The 22,986-nt window shown below is 40.6% G+C and overlaps 1 protein-coding gene and 1 long non-coding RNA gene across 18 annotated transcripts in view; one reads left to right on the top strand and one right to left on the bottom strand.

Annotated features, from left to right (window-relative positions):
- Nucleotides 1-5,785: 5,785 nt before the first annotated feature.
- LOC130362020 (uncharacterized) lies at nucleotides 5,786-12,537 on the top strand. The gene is made up of 2 exons (XR_008891242.1): nucleotides 5,786-5,941; nucleotides 11,826-12,537. It is a non-coding gene; the product is annotated as an uncharacterized LOC130362020 (long non-coding RNA).
- Nucleotides 11,912-22,986, bottom strand: part of RIMS1 (regulating synaptic membrane exocytosis 1) — a 423,664-nt gene continuing 412,589 nt past the window's right edge. For all 17 annotated transcript variants that reach the window (XM_056565855.1, XM_056565856.1, XM_056565857.1 and 14 more), the window contains 3 exons: nucleotides 22,713-22,814; nucleotides 20,354-20,493; nucleotides 11,912-14,532 (listed from right to left, as the gene is read on the bottom strand). In XM_056565855.1, the coding sequence (XP_056421830.1) occupies nucleotides 14,314-14,532; nucleotides 20,354-20,493; nucleotides 22,713-22,814 (461 nt within the window). In that variant the 3' untranslated portion in view covers nucleotides 11,912-14,313. The remainder of the gene's footprint in view (nucleotides 14,533-20,353; nucleotides 20,494-22,712; nucleotides 22,815-22,986) is intronic.

Below are 22,986 nucleotides of genomic sequence, written 5' to 3'. Positions count from 1 at the left end.
ACGCCTTCTCAGCAGTCAGCGAGGTTGAGCCGTTGCCGGTGGATACGACCTGGTTGCTACCGCCGCAGCAAGACCATCCCGCTTTGCGGCGGGCTCTGGTGAATACCAGTAGCAACCTAGAACCAGTCCACCGACACGGTCCACGCCAATCCCTCGCTGACACAGAGGATCCACATCCAGCCTGCCGAATCCTAACACATTGAAACGTCGCTGCACACAGAGATGAATAAATAGTCTCTTTTTTTCACGACCTGGAGTGCCACTGCCTTTTCCTTAAATTACTTGTAAGAAAGATATTTATGCCACAAAAATTAGTTGTTAATTCACATTTACAATGGGGGAGATTTATTAAAACCTGTGCAGAGGAAAACTTGCCCAGTTGCCCATAGCAACCAATCAGCTTGCTTCTTTCATTTTGCAGAGGCCTTGGTAAAAATTAAAGAAGCGATCTGATTGGTTGCTATGGGCAACTGGGCAACTTTTCTTCTGCACAGGTTTTGATAAATCTCCCTTAATATGTCTACTTTATGTTTTAGGACATTATGGGGCTTAGAACCTTGGCAGGACCAGTTTGTTAGATACCCCCATAAATCACCCCATTATAAAAACATTTGGGAAGTTTATTAACCCTTTAGGTGTTTCAAAATTGAAGTGGAATTAAAAAAATGCTATTTTCTTGCAAATATATTACTTTGCGACATTTGTTTCTGTAACACAGCGGGTGCTGATAGAGAATTCCAAATAAAAAATCTATTCCCTTAATTCTGATGTCCCATACAGTGGGGCAAAAAAGTATTTAGTCAGCCACCATTTGTGCAAGTTCTCCCACTTAAAAAGATGAGAGATGCCTGTAATTTTCATCATTGGTATATCTCAACTATGAGAGACATAATGAGAAAAAGAAATCCATAAAATCACATTGTCTGATTTTTAAAGAATTTATTTGCAAATTATGGTGGAAAATAAGTATTTGGTCAATAACAAAAGTTCATCTCAATACTTTTTTATATACCTTTGTTGGGAATGACACAGGTCAAACGTTATCTGTAAGGCTTCTTTCACACTGTAAAAACACTTCCGTTATGAACGCCTGTTAGGAAATCGGCAGTTATATGACCGGTACAAAATAACTAACGGCCGTTAGAAAATCCGTGCGTACAACCATAGAGACACAGGAGGACCAGGAGGACGGCAGGATCATCGCAGGAGGATGCGCTCCGGCCGGGGCCTGGTAAGGTACCAGCGGCGCGTTATCTTCTTCTCTTCAGCGTTCCGGTCACCGCTCGACCGGTCCTGGCACCCACTGCTATGGTCCATAGGCCATAGCAGTAGATTGTGACCCCGGCCCAGAGGAGCGGTGACCGGATCGCAGTGGGGGCAGCACACAGACATACAGCCTACAGCCATACACTGTATATGGCTGGAGGCTGTATGTCTGTGGGGAGGGAGGGAGGGGGGGTGCTGCCAAACTAATGTGGGGGGAATTATACTGCCAACTAATGTGGGGGAACATGCTGCCAACTAATGTGGGGAAACATGCTGCCTACCTAATGTGGGGGAACTATACTGCCTACCTAATGTGGGGGGAACTATACTGCCTACCTAATGTGGGGGGAACTATACTGCCAACCTAATGTGGGGGAACATGCTGCCTACTAATGTGGGGGAACATGCTGCCTACCTAATGTGGGGGGAATTATACTGCCTACCTAATATTGGGAGAACTATACTGCCAACCTTATGTGGGGGAACATGCTGCCTACTAATGTGGGGGAACATGCTGCCTACCTAATGTGGGGAGAACTACAAGGTACTGTACATTGCGGTAGGAGGGGTAGTCATATATGGCGAGTATATCCCAAACTCTACATTTTAACTGTAAAAGTTGGGGTTCGTCTTATACACCCAGTCGGTGCCATTATTCTGACTATGTTTCTGCTTTCAGAGCTAGTTATTACTTACATTATTACAAAAAACAGTAATAATTGAATGCAGTGACAATAATTTATGATAATAAAGAGTGGACACATAGTCGTACAGATACAACCGGCCCTTTGAGGATGACCAAACTGCTGATGCTGCCCCCGATGAATTTGAGTTTGACACCCCTGGTCTATGGGATTTTTCTAATAGCCGTTTTAACCTGTTATCAATAACGGCCGTTATTGTGTGACGGGTGAATGAACGGGAGAAATAGTGCATGCACTAATTCTCCCGTTACTATCGCCCATCACAAAATAACGGCCATTTTTAATAACGGGTGCTAACAGGTTAAAACGGCTATTAGAAAAATCCCATAGACTATAATGGGATTTTCTAACGGCTATTAGTGATTTTGTATCGGCCGTATAACTGCCGATTTACTAACGGGCGTTCATAACGGAAGTGTTTTTACAGTGTGAAAGGGGCCTAAGTCTTCACAAGGTTTTCACACACTGTTGCTGGTATTTTGGACCATTCCTCTATGCAGATCTCCTCTAGAACAGGGATGTTTTGGGGCTGTCGCTGGGCAACACTGACTTTCAACTCCCTCCAAAGGTTTTCTATGGAGTTGAGATCTGGAGACTGGCTAGGAAACTCCAGGACCTTGAAATGCTTCTTACAAAGCCACTCCTTTTTTGCCTGGGCGGTGTGTTTGGGACCATTGTCATGCAGAAAGACCCAGCCACGTTTCATCTTTGCTGATGGAAGGTTTTCACTCAAAATCTCATGATACATGGCCCCATTCATTCTTTCCTTTACACAGATCAGTGGTTCTGGTCCCTTAGCAGCAAAACAGCCCCAAAGCATGATGTTTTCACCCCATGCTTCACAGTAGGTATGGTGTTCTTTGGATGCAATTCAGCATTCTTTCTCCTCCAAACACGAGTTGAGTTTTTACCAAAAAGTTCCACTTTGGTTCCATCTGACCATATGACATTCTCCCAATCCTCTTCTGGATCATTCAAATGCTCTCTTCAGACGGGCCCTGACATGTATTGGCTTAAGCAGGGGGACACAACTGGCACTGCATGATTTGAGCCCCTGGCTGCGTAGTGTGTTACTGATGATAGCCTTTGTTACTTTGGTCCCAACTCTCTGCAGGTCATTCACTACCCCCGTGTGGTTCTGGAATTTTTGCTCACCGTTCTTGTGATAATTTTGACACCACGGGGTGAGATCTTGTGTGGAGCCCCAGATCGAGGGAGATTATTAGTGCTCTTGTATGTCTTCCATTTTCTAATAATTGCTCCACAGATGTTTTCTTCCCACCAAGCTGCTTGCCTATTGCAGATTCAGTCTTCCCAGCGTGGTGCAGGTCTACAATTTTGTTTCTGGTGTCCTTCGACAGCTCTATGGTCTTGGCCATAGTAGAGTTTGAAGTGTGACTGTTTGAGGTTGTGGACAGGTGTCTTTTATACTGATGACAAGTTCAAACAGGTGGTTTTAATACAGATAACGAGTGGAGGACAGAGGAGACTCTTAAAGAAGAAGTTACAGGTCTGTGAGAGCCAGAAATCTTGCTTGTTTGTAGGTGACCAAATACTTGTTTTCCACCATAATTTGCAAATAAATTCTTTAAAAATCAGACAATGGGATTTTATGTATTTTTTTTCTCATTATGTCTCTCATAGTTGAGGTATACCTATGATGAAAATTACAGGCCTCTCGCATCTTTTTAAGTGAGAGAACTGTCACAATTGGTGGCTGAATAAATACTTTTTTGGGGGGGAGGGCTTTTTAGGGGGGAAGGGGGATTGTGTTTATTTATATTTTACTTATTTTTTCACTTTATTTTGTCTTTTTTTTTTTTACTGTCCCACTAGTGGACTTGACACAGATCTGTACTGCAGTGTATTATGCCTGACAATGTAACACTGACAGCTATCAGTGTTTCACTGACACCCATAGCAGATCAGACTCTGCCTCGGCAGAGCCTGATCAGCTTCCATAGCCAGGTAACAAAGGGCCGTTCAGAGGGCTCTGGTTGCCATGGCTACCAAATGAGACCCTGCGATTGAATCTTGGGGTCTCATTGGAGAACAGAGGGAGCTCCCTCCCTCTGTCACTGGTGATTGGTGCTGAGGTCACAATGACCATGGCACTGAAGGGGTTAACTGTCAGGATCGGAGCTCTACTCCATTCCTGACAGTTGTGGCTGGTGCCCGGCGATATGCGGTCTGGTGCATGGCACCGTGATTGGACGTATATATACGTCCATTTGCGTTAGTGTGGCACACACAGACACACAATGCAAAGTGAACTTCTCTCCTTTTTATCTGCGTTCAGGTAATTTTTATATTGCCCACACCTGCTATTTTCCCCAGGTGAGGTTAAAGGAGCATCACATGCTTGAAACAATCTTATTTTTTTCACAATTTTGAAAGGGTGCCAATAATTTTGTCCAGCCCATTTTTGGAGTTTGGTGTGACATTATGTCCAATTAGCTTTTTTTCCTCCCTTTTTTGGTTTAATTCCAATACACACAAAGGGAATAAACATGTGTATAGCAAAACATGTGTTACTGAAATCCTTTTTCTGTGAGAAATACTTCATTTTCTAGAAAAGTGCCAACATTTATGGCCATGACTGTATATATACGTCCATTTGCGGGAAGTGGTTAACAGTCACAGAATTTTATGTTTGAAATTCATATTAAATTTTTAATACTAATCCTGTAAACTGTTTAGCAGAATTCAAGACAGCTGCTATAACACAACATATGATGGCTATTGAGCCTATATATATATATATATATATATATATATATATATATATACTTACAATTCTCCCCCGAAATTTTTTTTTTTTATCAGTAGCAAACTTAGTTATGTTTCTTAGTTAAAGTATTAATAAAAGTATCGGCTAGTGGAAGCGCAGGTGATGCATAAAACAGTGCTGTCCCGAGACCCCGACCCTCTCAACCCTGCCCGCTGAATTGATGCACCGTATCTTGCAATAAAATGACCCCTGAATGGTGAGTGCTGGCTTCTGTATTTTCTTCTTTTCGTTAAAGTATTAAATAACAATAATATTTGCCACCCGGTAGGGGTCAGTACTGGGTCCACTTCTTTTTAATGTTTATTAATGACCTTGCAGAGGGATTACAGAGCAGAATTTCTATATTTGCGATGACACTAAACTGGGTAAGGTGATCAACACAGAGGAGGATAACATAATATTACAGAGGGATCTGGGAAAGCTGGAGGTTTGGAGTACAGACATAGCAAATTAAATGTATTGGGGATAAATGTAAGGTTATCCACTTGGGCTGTAAAAACATGTACAATTATGTGCTAAATAATTAAACATTAGGTAAAACTTTTCCTGAAAAGGCTCAACTTTAGTGATCAGTGCCAGGCAGCTGCTGCCAAGGCTTATAAAGTCATGGGATGTATCAAGAGAGGCATAGAGGCTCAAGATAGTATCTTGATCTGGGGATTTATTCTGATTGCCATATTGGAGTCAGGAAGAAATTCTTCCATTGTCATGAGGTAACTGGCATCAACCTCATGGGGGATCTACAAAGGAGGGTTTAGGTTGAACCTGAAGGATTACTTAACTATAAAGTGGATTTGTGGTTTCTCCTCATCTGTCCTTTTTAGTAAATATTTGATTTCTTCATGAAATACCAATTCTGAAACATATTTTCTTGGAACTCTAATGTGCTGTTTCTCTGTTATACTGTAACTTGCACTGAGAGCTTTTGTTTGGTCTTGTTGCTTGGTTACGCCTATCTGCTGAGGCTGGTCATTTGACTGATTGAGCACCTGTGGCCTAACTATTTAACCTGCCTGTGAAACGGTCTTCTGACCTAAATAGCTAGCGTTTGTACCCTGTATCTTTGTATTACCTGGCATCCTTGACTACTGGCTTCCTACTCGACTTCCCTCTGGTTATAGCGATTCGGTACTTCTGTCCTTTCCTGGCTTTGACGCAGTTTGCTGACTTTGACTTTTGTGTGAGTGTTTAGTTTTATATTTGTTAGTTGCCTGTATCCGACTGGTCCCGGACTTTGACAGATTCTTTGTATTTTATTGTGTTGACATTTACTACCCTCACGTATTCAGCAAGGGACTGTCTTCGTGGTTACGGACCTGTAGGTTAGGGCAGGTACGTAAGTAGGCAGGGATAGGGGAACGGGCGAGATCAGAGTGCACTCCTTCCCTGCCCCTACGTGACATATACCTCTCAGAAGGGAGGGAGTTACCAATTGAGGGTTTGTTACGGCACATTCCATTACTGTAAAGTATCAGACTGCATAGGGGGCATACCACTTTACTAGGGGAATCATAACACCTAGATGTTGATCTACTTCATACAGTCAGGTCCATAAATATTGGGACATCGACACAATGCTAACATTTTTGGCTTTATACACCACCACAATGGATTTGAAATAAAACAAACAATATGTGCTTTACCTGCAGATTGTCAGCTTTATTTTGAGGGTATTTACATCCAAATCAGTTGAATGGTGTAGGTATTACAACAGTTTGCATATCTGACTCCCACTTGTTGAGGGACCAAAAATAATGGAACAGAATAATAATCATAAATCAAACTTTCACTTTTTAATACTTGGTTGCAAATCCATTGAAGTTAATTACAGCCTAAAGGCTGGAATGCATATACATCCCCAAACGCTGGGTTTCATCCCTGGTGATGCTCTGCCGGCCTCTACTGCAACTGTCTTCAGCTCCTGCTTGGGGCATTTTCCCTTCAGTTTTGTCTTCAGCAAGAGAAATGCATTCTCAATCGGATTCCACTTCTTTCCTTAAAAAACTCTTTGGTTTCTTTTGCAGTATGCTTTGGGTCATTGTCCATCTGAACTGTGAAGCGCCGTCCAATTAGTTCTGAAGCATTTTGCTGAATATGAGCAGATAATATTGCCCGAAACACTTCAGAATTCATCCTGCTGCTTTTGTCAGCAACCAGTTTCATTGGCAGCCATACATGCCCACGCCATGACACTACCACCACCATGCTTCACTGATGAGGTGGTATGCTTAGGATCATGAGCAGTTCCTTTCCTTCTCCATACTCTCCTTTTTCCATCACTCTGGTACAAGTTGATCGTTGTCTCATCTGTCTATAGGATGTTGTTCCAGAACTGTGAAGGCTTTTTAGATGTCGTTTGGCAAACTCTAATCTGGCCTTCCTGTTTTTGAGGCTCACCAATGGTTAGGCTCACCCATGGTTTCCATCTTGTGGTGAACCCTCTGTATTCACTCTGGTGAAGTCTTCTCTTTAAAGAATTCTTTGGTCATCCACCACAGTTGTTTTCCTTGGTCTTCCGGGTCTTTAGGTGTTGCTGAGCTCACAGATGCGTTCCTTTTTTTTAAGAATGTTCCAAACTGTTGTGGTGGCTTTCACTCTGATGGCTTTGTTTTGTTTTTTCAGCCTAATGATGACTTGCTTCACTGATAGTGACAGCTCATTGGATCTCATCTTGAGAGTTGACAACAACAAGTAGCACACTTGACATGAACTCTGGCCTTTTATTTGCTCATTGTAATTGGGATAATGAGGGAATAACACACACCTGGCCATGGAACAGCTGAGAAGACAATTGCCCCATTACTTTTAGTCCCTTAACAAGTGGGAGGCACATATGCAAACTATTGTAATTCCTACACCGGTCAGCTGATTTGAATGTAAATACCCTCAAATTAAAGGGGTACTCTGGCCCCAATACATCTCATTCCCTATTCAAAGGATAGGGGATAAGATGTCTGATCGCAGGGTTCCCGCTGCTGGGGACCCCCCCATATCTGTATTTCAGCACCCACCTTTTCAAGCTCTCCGCATCGCTGGAGGCTCAGAGTGTGCAGCGTGACGACAACGGGGCCAGAGTATTGTGATGTCACGACTCTGCCCCCATGTGATGTCACGCCCCACCCCCTCAATGCAAGTCTATGGAAGGGGGCGTGACAGCCATCACGCCTCCTCCCATAGACTTGCATTGAGAGGGCAGGGTGTGATGCCACACGGGGGCGGAGTCATGACTTCACGATACTCCGGTCCGTGGTCATCACTCTGCACACTTGGAGCCTCCAGCACTGCGGAGAGCTTGCAAAGGTGGGTGCTGAATGACAGATTGCGGGGGTACCCCTTTAAAGCTGAAAGTCTGCAGTTAAAGCACATCTTTTTCGTTTCATTTCAAATCCACTGTGGTGGTGTTTAGAGCCAAACATTTTAGAATTGTGGCAATGTCCCAATATTTATGGACCTGACTGTATATATTTAGTAGGAATAACATACAGTGGGGATCAAAAGTTTGGGCGCCCCAGGTAAAAATTTGTATAAATGTGCATAAAGAAGCCAAGGAAAGATGGAAAAATCTCCAAAAGACATCAAATTACAGATTAGACATACTTATAATATGTCAACAAAAGTTAGATTTTATTTCCATCATTTACACTTTCAAAATAACAGAAAACAAAAAAATGGCATCTGCAAAAGGTTGGGACCACTGCAGAGTTAATATCTTGTACTGCCCCCTTTGGCAAGTATCACAGATTGTAAACGCTTTTTGTAGCCAGCCAAGAGTCTTTCAATTCTTGTTTGAGGTATCTTTGCCCATTTTTCCTTACAAAAGTCTTCCAGTTCTTTGAGATTCCTGGGCTGTCTGTCACGCACTGCTCTTTTAAGGTCTATCCATAGATTTTCAATTATGTTGAGGTCAGGGGATTGTGAAGGCCATGGCAAAACCTTCAGTTTACGCCTCTTGATGTAATCCCCCGTGGATTTCCATGTGTGTTTAGGAACATTATCCATTTGTGGAAGCCATCCTCTCTTTAACTTCAGCTTTTTCACAGATGGCATCAAGTTAGCATCCAAAATTAGCTGAAATTGTATTGAATCCATTTTTCCTTCTACTCGTGAGATGTTCCCTGTGCCACTGGCTGCAATACAACCCCAAAGCATGATTGATCCACCCCCATGCTTAACAGTTGGACAGAGGTTCTTTTCATTACATTCTGTTCCCCTTCTTCTCCAAATGTACCTTTGCTCATTCCAGCCAAAAAGTTCAATTTTAACCTCATCGGTCCACAGAACTTGTTTCCAAAATGCATCAGGCTTGTCTTATGTTCATTTGCAAAGTTCAAACGCTGATTTTTATGGTGAGGACGTAGAAGAGGTTTTCTTCTGATGACTCTTCCATGAAGACCATATTTGTACAAGTATCTCTTTATAGTGGAATAGTGTACCACAACTCCAGTGTCTGACAGATCTTTCTGGGGGAATTGTGCAGTCAAATGTGGGTTTTGAATTGTTTTTCTCACAATCCTGCAAGCTGTTCTGTCTGATATTTTTCTTGGTCTTCCAGATCTTGCTTTAACTTCCACTGTTCATGATGACTGCCATTTCTTAATTACATTCCGAACAGAGGATATTGACATCTGAAAACGTTTTGCTATCTTCTTATAGCTTTCTCCGGCTTTGTGAGCGTCAACTATTTTCAGTTTCAGATTTCTAGACAACTGCTTAGAAGAACCCATGGTGCTGATTGCTGGGGCAAGGTCAGATGAGTCTGGGCATTTAAAACCTTTGAGATTGACATCACCTGGTCTTCCCAGATGATGATTGAGAACAATCCATGACACTGGCAGGTCTCAGCTTTGCAAAGGGGGCAGTGCATGCTATAAATTCTGCAGGCTGCCCAAACTTTTGCAGATGCCAGTTTTTTTCTGTTATTTTGAAAGTGTAAATGATGGAAATAAAATCTAACTTTTGTTGACATATTATAAGAATGTCTAATCTGTAATTTGATGCCTTTTGGAGATTTTTCCATCTTTCTTTGGCTTCTTTATGCACATTAACCCCTTAAGGACCAAGGACGTACCGGTACGTCCTTGGTCCTGCTCTTCTGATATAACGCGGGGTTACACAGTAACCCCGCGTCATATCACGGCGGGCCCGGCGTCATAGTGAAGCCGGGACCCGCCTCTAATAGCGCGCAGTGCTGATCGCGGTGCCGCGCGCTATTAACCCTTTAGCCGCGCGCTAAGAGCTGAGCCGCGCGGCTAAAAGTGAAAGTTCCCGGCTAGCTCAGTCGGGCTGTTCGGGATAGCCGCGGCTAATTGCGGCATCCCGAACAGCTGACAGGACAGCGGGAGGGCCCCTTCCTGCCTCCTCGCTGTCCGATCGCCGAATGACTGCTCAGTGCCTGAGATCCAGGCATGAGCAGTCATGCGGCAGAATCGTTGATCACTGGTTTCTAATGAGAAACCAGTGATCAGCATAGGAGATCAGTGTGTGCAGTGTTATAGGTCCCTATGGGACCTAAAACACTGCAAAAAAAAAGTAAAAAAAAAAAAGTGAATAAAGATCATTTAACTCCTCCCCTATTAAAGGTTTGAATCACCCCCCTTTTCCAATAAAAAAAAAAAACACAGTGTAAATAAAAATAAACATATATGGTATCACCCCGTGCGGAAATGTCCGAATTATAAAAATATATCATTAATTAAACCGCTCGGTCAATGGCGTGCGTCCAAAAATATTCCAAAGTCCAAAATAGTGCATTTTTGGTCGTTTTTTATATCATTTCAAAATGAATAAAAAGCGATCAATATGTCCTATCAATGCAAAAATGGTACCGTTAAAAACTTCAGATCACGGCGCAAGAAATGAAAAATAAAATAAAAATAAAAAAGTTATAGGGGTCAGAAGATGACAATTTTAAACGTATTAATTTTCCTGCATGTAGTTATGATTTTTTCCAGAAGTCCGACAAAATCAAACCTATATAAGTAGGGTATCATTTTAATCGTATGGACCTACAGAATAAATACCAGGTGTCATTTTTACCAAAAAATGTACTACGTAGAAACGGAAGCCCCCAAAAGTTACAAAACAGCGTTTGTTTTTTTCAATTTTGTCGCACAATGATTTTTTTTCCCGTTTCACCGCAGATTTTTGGGCAAAATGACTGACGTCATTACAAAGTAATGGCGCAAAAAATAAGCCATCATATGGATTTTTAGGTGCAAAATTGAAAGAGTTATGATTTTTTAAAGGCAAGGAGCAAAAAACGAAAATGCAAAAACGGAAAAACCTCCGATCCTTAAGGGGTTAATACAAATTTTTACCTGGGGTGCCCAAACTTTTGATCCCCACTGTAGCAACACATCTTTTTCTTTTTATAAGATGCTCCAGAATATATATATTTTTTTTATGGGAAATACAAGTATTTACTAAAGTAGACATGACACGACAAGAGAACTGAGACAAATCATCTTTAAAAAGTCATGGAAGACAAGATATAGCAGTTAAATTATTGTTCTAATCATTATGGTTGTCATTACTATAATATTATTATTATCTTGTCCAGCTTTCAAAGAACTGGAGTTCGGTAAGGCTAAGGTTACACATCAATGGAACATTCTATACAATTGTTAAGATTATGCAATTATTATTATTTAAGATAAAGAATAAAGGTCAACATTTTTATATTTATTAAATCTGTCTAATAGAAAAACTGTGCTTGCTGCTCTTAACAACCAACCACAGTGGGGGGAGATTTATCAAAACCTGTCGAGAGGAAAAGTTGCTGAGTGGCCCATAGCAACCAATCAGATTGCTTCTTTCATTTTTCAGAGGCCTTTTCAAAAACGAAAGAAGAGATTTGATTGGTTGCTATGGGCAACTCTAACTTTTCCTCTGGACAGGTTTTGATAAATCTCCCCATTGAGAAATGAAAGCTGACATCTGATTGGTTGTTTTTGAGCAAGTTTTTCTTTTAAGACATTTTTAATAAATGATCCATTGTAGATCAATTTTATGTTGTTTTTGCCATTTATGTTAATAATAATTGTACATGACATTTTATATTACAGTAGAAAAGAAACTGTCTTCTTCTTCGCTTCGCTCTGAACGCCTGGAAAGTGTGACAAGTGTTATAAAGTAAAAGACAACAATAATAGACATGAAAAGTAAATTTTATTAAACATGTTTACATAACATGAGTTGGAAGTTTATTTAAAAGCACAGGGGGGTGTTAAGACAAGTGGTCAAATAGAAAGATAGTACCCAATTATAATTAGTTCAGTTGTTTTGGCCACTAAGACAGTACATAATCTAGTAGTGCACCAGTGCTTCAGTTCTTCCTGCTCAGCAGGTCAAGCAGTAACCTACCTATGCCCTCCACAAATATGGGCATAATGGTTTCAGCCTGTAATAAATAATTCACTTGGTGCAGGCAGTATGTCTATGAATCAAAACCTAGTGTGTACACAATTTCTACATGTGTTACAGCCCCACAGTAGGAATTTACACCAAAATATTTATTATAAGGAATTTGGTCCGAACTACATTACGTTTCCATAGGGTAGAAAATAATGTCCATCTATAGGCATTTAGCACCAGACTAACATATCTAGTCTGGTTAAAAACCTGCAAAATGTCTATCAGAAAAATGGATGGCTTAAATTTCTTGATTATGTCATTATCATTACGGTCAAACTGTACAAGTACATGCAACATACAAGCCAGCCTATGTGGAACTAACACACATTATTATTTAACCTTTTTTTTTTGTCTCTTTTTTTTTATACAAAACATGCATGCAGCGTTGAATTACTCCATGACATGCTGCTCTACTCGTGTGATCACAAAATTGAATGGCCCAAAAAAGGAGGGAAACATTATCAATGCACCTGCACAGTCTGCAGCTTTTAGCACACATACAGAGATCACGAGGAACTTCAAGGCCAAAAAAACGGAACAAAGAAATGAAAAATGCTAATTGAAATTTAAGTATATTCTCTTTTTTTTTTTCTCCCAAAAAAGTAAAATATTTTGCGTTAAAAAATCAAGCCTTGTGCTTGCATCAATCTCAAATAAATGTAAACGAAAATCTGATAAAAATATTAGTAAGTGCAGAATATCTCAACTGGAATTTCCAGTGATTTTTAAACAGCTCATACCATGCTCTACCCAGGACAGACACAGGTGTCTAAAGTGACACATATCATAGAGACCTGGATACAGCTCAAAGTGTCATATGCTCATCCCCACCATTGGTCAGCATTACGGCATGTAAACTATACAATTTATACACAAAAACAAGTACAGCAATTGGCTAATGGGAAAAGAAAAACAGCTCAGACGGCACATTATCTGGAAATGCCAAAGAAAGGAAATCTCTTGCAGCAGCCTAGCATTGGTTGCAAACAGACTTCTTCACATCTCTCCCATGCACAGAGTCAAATCAGAAAGGAAAACATTAACGCCATCATTTGTACGGCAATCCAAAATTTACAAATGAAAAGTGCAAAAAATATTGATAATATTTTAAACTCTCTTTTTTTTAAAAACATTTATTAATAAAGAATAATGTTACGCAATCATTCTACAGTTTCCCATACTGCAAAAGGGAATAACACAAACATGTTGGCATTAGTATTATCAGATGAGAGAATGTTGGCAAAACAAAACGTATCCTGTATGGATGAAATAATGACAGCTATTGCATCCATGGCCATTCTGTAGTGTTAGTCACATCATATAAGAACATAGATGCATTTCATTGCACCCGGACCATTTCTAAAGGGGTCTGCATCATGCGACTGCTGCACTGCAGCATCTCTCCCTAGCCCTGATGCAGCCGTATGGGGTTAGTGCTGACAATTGATGTGATCCATAAGAATTGCAGCATGCAGTATAATACATAAAATCCATCTGTGGTTCCCAGTGGTGAAACACTACATGAAAAAGCTATGTCAGTAATAAGAGGAAAGCACTACATAGCAGTGCTCTTCTAAGTCACTGTCAGTATTTCAGGCAGCAGGGAATATTACACGGAACCATAGCCATCAGCACTTCTGCAATGCTCGGCTCTTAGGAAATCAATAAAAAAAGGACAAAAAAGCGGTATGTGAGAATTATAACAAATGCTTTTATGAAACTGGCAGATTAACACATTATAAAAAAAAAAAAAAAAATGGAATTAACAAGTATAAAATATGCTGAAATACCAATATGATAACACTGCTTATGGTCTGTAAAAATGTATCACAAACATTTCTAACAGAGTGAAAGCTTCCAGTTTGTAATTCAATGTCACCCTTACTATCCCACTGAGCATGTGTGACTTCAATAGTGCTGAACTGTATATTAATTTACAGTACTCATATTCTTTCTTTTCTCTGACAATAAGACTCATGTTCAGATCTTTTTTTTTTTTTTTTGGATCATTACTACAGGCAAAAATAAATAAATGATTGTCTGTCTCCAGCAATGCTTTTGATCATACATACACCGTTCAGAATCTTTTATTGGGCATTAACATTGTGATTACATCAGGTTACAATGCCTTCCGGGTCGCTATGACCTAATGGAAGGAGGACCTGTTGAACTTTCCAGAGATGATTGGGAAGCCCTGCGAGTAAGGGGTGTCATTGTTGGATCCACCAACGATGAGGGCGGAAACAACTTGTACCATCCGATCACCACACTGGACAGATCAAGTTCTTCCAGGAGAATCTGTGCAACACCCATGAAACTTTTGTGATCCATTCGGCCATAGTCTCCCCAGACAATAACCTTGAGAAATGTCAGAAAACAAGAATGTTATAAATACATAGAACTATATTGTACATTGTTTTTACTTATTGTGCATCATAATGGGGTTTTCCATCCCTTTACCTTGTCTCTAAACCTGATATACTTGATAGATGCATAGATGGTAGCCATCAGTCTAACATCTGTTGACCAAGTGCCACCCTTAGGCTAAAAAAAGAAACTGACCCCTTTAACATACATTATATGATTTTATTTACTGGATGGCTGTGATGGTTCCATCAATCATTCATCACCTATTGATTCCCATGATAAAAAGTATACATTTAACATATATTATTTTGTACTGGATTGGTATCATAACAAATTGTATGCCAATATAATTTAAAGTAAGGTTAAGGGTAGACACATGTATTTACATAAAAAGCATAAATAAATCTTACTCATAACCAACGTTACACATTCACACCTACATGTTCTTGTTTTTTCTAATTATTAAGATGTCATATTTGCCCAGATTTGTATTAGTTTTAATCACACGTAAAAAAAATTTTTTTTTTACAAAATATAAAAAAATATAAAAGAACCTTAACCCCTTAAGGACCGGAGGTTTTTCCGTTTTTGCATTTTCGTTTTTTGCTCCTTGCCTTTAAAAAATCATAACTCTTTCAAATTTACACCTAAAAATCCATATGATGGCTTATTTTTTGCGCCACCAATTCTACTTTGTAATGACGTCAGTCATTTTGCCCAAAAATCTATGGTGAAGCGGGAAAAAAAATCATTGTGCGACAAAATTTAAAAAAAAACGCTGTTTTGTAACTTTTGGGGGCTTCCGTTTCTACGTAGTACATTTTTCGGTAAAAATGACACCTGATATGTATTCTGTAGGTCCATACAATTAAAATGATACCCTACTTATATAGGTTTGATTTTGTCGGACTTCTGGAAAAAATCATAACTACATGCAGGAAAATTAATACGTTTAAAATTGTCATCTTCTGACCCCTATAACTTTTTTATTTTTCCGTGTATGGGGCGGTATGAGGGCTCATTTTTTGCGCCGTGATCTGAAGTTTTTAACGGTACCATTATTTGCATTGATAGGACTTATTGATCGCTTTTTATTCATTTTTTCATGATATAAAAAGTGACCAAAAATGCACTATTTTGGACTTTGGAATTTTTTTGCGCGCACGCCATTGACCGTGCGGTTTAATTAACGATATATTTTTATAATTCGGACATTTCCGCACGCGGCGATACCATTTATGTTTATTTTTATTTACACTGTGTTTTTTCTTTTATGGGAAAAGGGGGGTGATTCAAACTTTTAATAGGGAAGGGGTTAAATGATGTTTATTCACTTTTTTTTTGCACTTTTTTTTGCAGTGTTATAGGTCCCATAGGGACCTATAACACTGCACACACTGATCTTTTACATTGATCACTGGTTTCTCATAAGAAACCAGTGATCGATGATTCTGCCGCATGACTGCTCATGCCTGGATCTCAGGCACTGAGCTGTCATTCGGCGATCGGACAGCGAGGAGGCAGGTAGGGGCCCTCCCGCTGTCCTGTCAGCTGTTCGGGATGCCGCGATTTCACCGCGGCTATCCCGAACAGCCCACTGAGCTAGCCGGCATGCTTTCGGTTTCACTTTAGACGCGGCGTTCAACTTTGAACGCCGCGTCTAAAGGGTTAATAGCGCGCGGCACAGCGATCAATGCCGCGCGCTATTAGCCACGGGTCCCGGCCGTTGTTAGAACAACGGGCCGGGCCCGAACCGCTATGACGCGGCTATCCCGAACAGCCCACTGAGCTAGCCGGCATGCTTTCGGTTTCACTTTAGACGCGGCGTTCAACTTTGAACGCCGCGTCTAAAGGGTTAATAGCGCGCGGCACAGCGATCAATGCCGCGCGCTATTAGCCACGGGTCCCGGCCGTTGTTAGAACAACGGGCCGGGCCCGAACCGCTATGACGCGGGGCCACGCCGTGGCCCCGCGTTATAGATCGGGAGTGGACACATGACGTTCCAGTACGTCATGTGTCCTTAAGGGGTTAAACTACAGGGTGGGTCATTTATATGGATACACCTTAATAAAATTGGAATGGTTTGCGATATTAACTTCCTGTTTGTGGCACATTAGTATATGTGAGGGGGGGAACTTTTCAAGATATGTGGTGACCATGGTGGCCATTTTGAAGTCGGCCATTTTGAATCCAACTTTTGTTTTTTTCAATAGGAAGAAGGTCATGTGACACATCAAACTTATTGGGAATTGTACAAGAAAAACTATGATGTGCTTGATTTTAACGTAACATTATTCTTGAGTTATTTACAAGTTTCTGACCACTTATAAAATGTGTTCAATGTGCTGCCCATTGTGTTGGATTGTCAATGCAACCCTCTTCTCCCACTCTTCACACACTGATAGCAACACCGCAGGAGAAATGCTAGCACAGGCTTCCAGTACCTGTAGTTTCAGGTGCTGCAGAATGGGCAAAACAAAAATTGGAACAGGACCCTCAGTTTACGCAGAAGATTTTGTTCAGTGATGAAGCAAACTTTTATGTGAATGGTGAAGTTAACAAACAAAACCACCGCTATTGGTCTGACACTAACCCACATTGGATAGATCCCTCCAAGACTGTTGGAACACAAAAATTGATGGTATGGTGTGGTATATGGGGTACAAAGATAGTGGGGCCATTCTTCATCAATGGAAACCTCAAGGCCACTGGATATGAGAAATTGCTACATGATGATATGTTTCCCTCTTTATGTACTGGAGCTGGCACATTCCCTGAGTTTTTACAGCAAGATGATGCACCACCACATTATGGGTGTCAGGTCCGAGCATTCCTAGATGAATAGTTTCCTGGAAAGTGGATTGGTCATTGTGGGCCAGTTGAATGGCCCCCAAGGTCTCCCTATCTGACCCCCTTAGACTTTTATCTTTGGGGTCATCTGAAGGCAATTGTCTTTGCTGTGAAGATACGAGATGTGCAGCACCTGAAACTACGGATAGTGGAAGCCTGTGCTAGCATTTCTCCTGCGGCGTTGCCATCAGTGTGTGAAGAGTGAGAAAAGAGGGTTGCATTGACAATCCAACACAATGGGCAGCACATTGAACACATTTTATAAGTGGTCAGAAACTTGTAAATAACTCATGAAAGAATAAAGTTACGTTAAAACCAAGCACATCATTGTTTTTCTTGTGAAATTCCCAATAAGTCTGATGTGTCACATTACCTTCTTCCTATTGAAAAAACAAAAGTTGGATTCAAAATGTCCGACTTCAAATTGGCCACCATGGTCACCACCCATCTTGAAAAGTTCCCCCCCTCACATATACTAATGTGCCACAAACAGGAAGTTAATATCACCAACCATTCCCATTTTATTAAGGGGTCTCCATATAAATGGCCCACCCTGTAGATGGGCTTCAAATCTGTTGGACAGAATGTCTCCTCTAAGTGTAGACCAACTATTAAGGTATGTCCACACAACTAATAACCATGTGGTTTCTAAGGTAAAAACTCTCATTCTGTGTCAACAATCATGTGGTGTCACTGTTTAAAAAAAACAGCTTCCATTATCTTCAATGGGGGTGGGAAGAAATGTGCAGAGAAAAACTAAAAACATGTTGCACCACCACTAGGTAAAAGCTGTATAAATATGTCTTCAAAACCCCCCTAGCAGTGGCTGCAGGCAAATAAATGCATAATTTAGGCAATATTGACATACTGGACCATCAAAATAATATTTTTTTCCATAAAATAGGTATAAAAGTTTTTTTTTTTTTTTTTTAATCTAATAAGGTGTTATTTTAAAGTCAAAGGAAAATTGGCCATCGTGTGTGTGTGCAGTGTTATTTAACCTCTTAGGGACACAGGCAATTTAGATTTTTGCGTTGAGACCCTGAATGTGTAAAAATGTGTCCATGTCTTCAAAGTATTGCAGGCATGATTGTGAATAAGGGACAGTGAACTTTAGAATTATTTTAAGCTTTTGGTGCTTAGATGACCATATGATATAAAACATATAAAGGAAACAAAAGCCTGATGCTCAAAAAGCTTTGGGTGCTAGTTTCAGCCAATCACAGTAAACATTACTATAATAAAGACAGTAGCCAATATTATCAATCAATTGGCTTTAACCCCTTAAGGACTCAGTCCATTTGGGCCTTAAAGGGGTACTCCGCCCCTAGACATCTTATCCCCTATCCAAAGGATAAGTTATACGATGTCAGATCACCAGGGTCCCGCTGCTGGGGACCCCCAGGATTGCCGCTGAGGCACCCCGCTATCATTACTGCACAGAGCGAGTTCGCTCTGTGCGTAATGACGGGCGATACAGGGGACGGAGCAGTGTGATGTCATAGCTCCGCCCCTCGTGACATCACGTCCCGCCCCTTTAATGCAAGTCTATGGTGGGGGCGTGCCCTCCCATAGACTTGTATTGAGGGGGCAGGCCGTTTTCATTTTTCCGTATAAGCGGCGGTATGAGGGCTCATTTTTTGATCTGTACTTTTTATTGATACCATATTTGCTTATATAAAGCTTTTTTTTTTACGTTCACCGTACAGTATCATTAACATTTTATTTTAAAGGGGTTATCCAGGAAAAAAACTTTTTTTTATACATCAACTGGCTCCAGAAAGATAAACAGATTTGTAAATTACTTCTATTAAAAAATCTTAATCCTTTCAGTACTTATGAGCTTCTGAAGTTAAGGTTGTTCTTTTCTGTCTAAGTGCTCTCTGATGACACGTGTCTCGGGAAACACCCAGTTTAGAAGAGGTTTACTATGGGGATTTGCTTCTAAACTGGGCGGTTCCCGAGACACTTGTCATCAGCGAGCACCTTAACAACCTTAACTTCAGAAGCTCATAAGTACTGAAAGGATTAAGATTTTTTAATAGAAGTAATTTACAAATCTGTTTAACTTTCTGGAGCCAGTTGATATATATATAAAAAAAAGTTTTTCCTGGAATACCCCTTTAATAGCGGCGATACCAAATATGTATATAAAATACTTTTTTTTACACTTTTTGGGGGTGAAATAGGGAAAATGGGACAATTTACGTTTTTATTGGGGGAGGGGGTTTTTCAAATTTTTTTTACTTTTATTTCTACACTTTAATAGTCCCCATAGGGGACTATTTATAGCAATCATTCGATTGCTAATACTGTTCAGTGCTATGCATAGGACATAGCACTGATCAGTATTATCGGTCATCTTCTGCTCTGGTCTGCTCGATCACAGACCAGAGCAGAAGACCCGTGGAAGGCAGCGGAGGCAGGTGAAGGGACCTCCAGCTGCTATGATGGATGATTGGACCCCCAGGGGAGTGCTGCGGGTCATCCCATCATCCATTCAAAGTACTGCGATGCTGCAGATGCCGTGAACTGTATTGATCACGGCATCTGAGGGGTTAATGGCGGACATCCGCGTGATCGCGGGTGTCCGACATTACGGGTGGGTCCCTGGCTGCTATCAGCAGCCGGGACTTGCCACGCATGACGCGAGCATCGCTTCGATGCTTGCGGTTCTGCATAGGACGTAAATGTACGTCCGGGTGCGTTAAGTACCACCTCACTAGGACGTACATTTACGGGGTTAAAGCATTTTAGATAATATGTCACATGACCTTCAGAGCTGTCCAAAGGTATAGTTTGTGTTGTGTTTCACTCTAATATATGTTATGTAAAATTGGTGGCGGCTTAACTTACACTTCAAATCAGTCACCAAACTGTCCCAAATTACAAGAATCTAAAAGATAATAATCCCTGTCCACAAATGATGCACATGTTAAAAGACACCATTAACAACTTTACCTGGAGGACCTTTCCATGAGGGCTATCTTCAAAAACCAAAGTCTGTTGATAGAGAGGGTCAAGGGTTTTCCGTGCTATTCTTGTCTTCTTTTTAGCTATACAAGCTCCATTTTCTAAAAGGTACACCTTCACATATGGTGCTAAAAAATAACACGTTTCATGTTAGTAAATTTCTAATGACACATTTTACCAAATATAAACACACTTTATTCCACTATGCTGTTTTCCTTTTACATGATGTGTACAGTTTAGAGTCTCATCTACCCTTCTATTAGGGCATACGGATGTCAAAGAGTGGAGTTTGCCACTAAAGACCTATTAGCCAGAGCTGTTGGAAAGAATGTATCTAGATCTGCAGCATTCAGTGTGACCATACATTCATAGACAAACATTGATTGAATCAGCAATGTGTCATATCTCTATCTACACTCACTCTAAGGCTATGTTTACACATCGTAAAATAAAATACATCTATATAACAGGAATAAAATATGTCCAGATTGTTAATCTAATAATGTGAACAATGAAAGTATATGGAAGAGTGGCTGTCCATGCATACACTGTTAAACATATGGGCATAATTCCAACATTGAAGTTAGGGATTCTTTTTCAGTGTGGGTACTGACAACCACTTTTCCATAGCCTTTCACTGTACACATTATTAGATTAACAATCAGGACATATTTTATTCCTATCTTACTGCTGGTTCTAGTAAGGCAGTTTTCACTTGCCATACGCATTGGTCTACATTCCCACCAAGTCTGTCCTTTGGTCTCCATAAGGCTGCTATATGTTTTTTTGCTGAAGGGAATAGTGCAGCAGCCTACAGAAATATCCAGGAAAATTTCAAAAAAATTAAAAAAACTGCACAATGGTTTATGATTTTTACAATGTTAGCTAATGGGCAAAGATATAACTGTATGCAGGCTCTGTTTTTCTTTCTGTGTGCTGTATACTGGCGACATTATAGACATCACAGATGAAACCTGTCGACTATAATCCTGAGTCCAAGGTAAGTGGAAACTTAAAAGTGGAACCTGTATGGGGGAGGAAGCTGTTGCATGCACATCATATAATGGCCAGATATACAGTTATTTCTCGTGTTCACGCACATGGCAATTTATTTAACACTACTTGCTGAGAAATTCCGGACCTAGGTGTAATGTACTTACCTGGAATGCGTTTCAGCGCTGATGTTTTCCTCGCGGCTTCTGCAGCGCTGCTCGGTTGCTGTGACAGCAGATCTGTTCATCCTATCAGGAGGCAGGGATGCCAGGCCAATCAGGCTCAGCACCAACCTTCCACACTTACTGAATGGCGGCACAGTGATCGCCTTTGTTTCTGCCTACTTCTGGACCTTGGTTTGTGTTCTGATTTTGCCTATGACATTATCCCCTGGTTTTGACCCCACTCCTGCCCTCTGATCTTGGTACTGTTACTGTCCTTGACATTATCCTTTGGCTCTGATCTCATCTTGTAACATGACTTTGTTTCTGATTTTGTCATTTTGGTATCTATCTGGTTCTGACTTGGTCTGTCTCTCATCCTGTCATTATGTATTAGCAAAGCCCTGTGCATTTAGCTAGGTAAGTTAATGGCCACCATTTAGTGTGTATTGTCCAAGCAGGTGGGGACAGGGGTGTGGGTGGAGATCAGGGCTGCACTGCCTCCACCCCCACCCCACGTTTCAATAGGGAAAATTGATATCATCTAATGCTAACTGTATGGTGATACTGTAAAGGACACTGTTGAAATGGTAAGGCTGAACTGTGTCCTGGGTGGTACTGTAACCTTTGCATCACTTCAGATGTTTAACACTGGATTAAAAGCCATCTGTATTTCCGTGGCAGAAATTAAAAATAATAATAATAATTAATTCCTGTTTAGAGCTACAGATGGGTACTTTAAACTGTTCCTGATTTACATTTTTCGTGTGGAGTCGACAAAATTAAAAGGGTACTTCGCTCACAGACATCTTATCCCCTATCCAAAGACACATCTGCTCTTAAAAGACCAGTATTATAAATGGCACAAGGGGGTATTTATTAAAACCTGTGTGATTCAATTGCCCATAGCAACCAATCAGGTGGCTTATTTCATTTTTCAGAGGCCTTTCTGTAAATGATAAAAAAAAGCAATCAGATTGGTTGTTATGGGCAATTGCACTGCTTTTGCTCTACATAATTTTTGATGAATCTCCACCATGGGGCATTGTTGCAAATTTAGTTTTGGGGGCCCAGAAGGTACAAGTTATGCCTCTGATTTGGGGTACTCAGGTTTGACAGAACTGAAGCATTGTTACTTTGGTCAATATGAAGGAAATAATAGTTATTGGGAAAAAAAAGTTACCAATTCTTACCTGGTGTAGATTTGGAGCCTGGCTTTTGTATGAGACCTCGAGCTCTTATTACTTCAACCTCTAACTGCCCTTTCTTATCAACCATTCCTATCTGTATGTCACCTGGAAGACATGTGATTATAATATAACTTCATATACCGTGTTAGCTTTCAAAGCAATGTACTAGTATATCAAAGAGAAACTGAATGTTTTAGTCATGGCATAAATCGTAGACAATTCTCACTGAATTCATCACACAACACATAGCTCGGAACCACTTTAATTATTATGCACT

The sequence above is a fragment of the Hyla sarda genome, chromosome 3, assembly GCF_029499605.1.
Source record: "Hyla sarda isolate aHylSar1 chromosome 3, aHylSar1.hap1, whole genome shotgun sequence".
Lineage (NCBI taxonomy): Eukaryota > Metazoa > Chordata > Amphibia > Anura > Hylidae > Hyla > Hyla sarda.
Note: the sequence above shows the minus strand (reverse complement) of the source record. Positions and strands in the feature narration are given on the sequence as shown.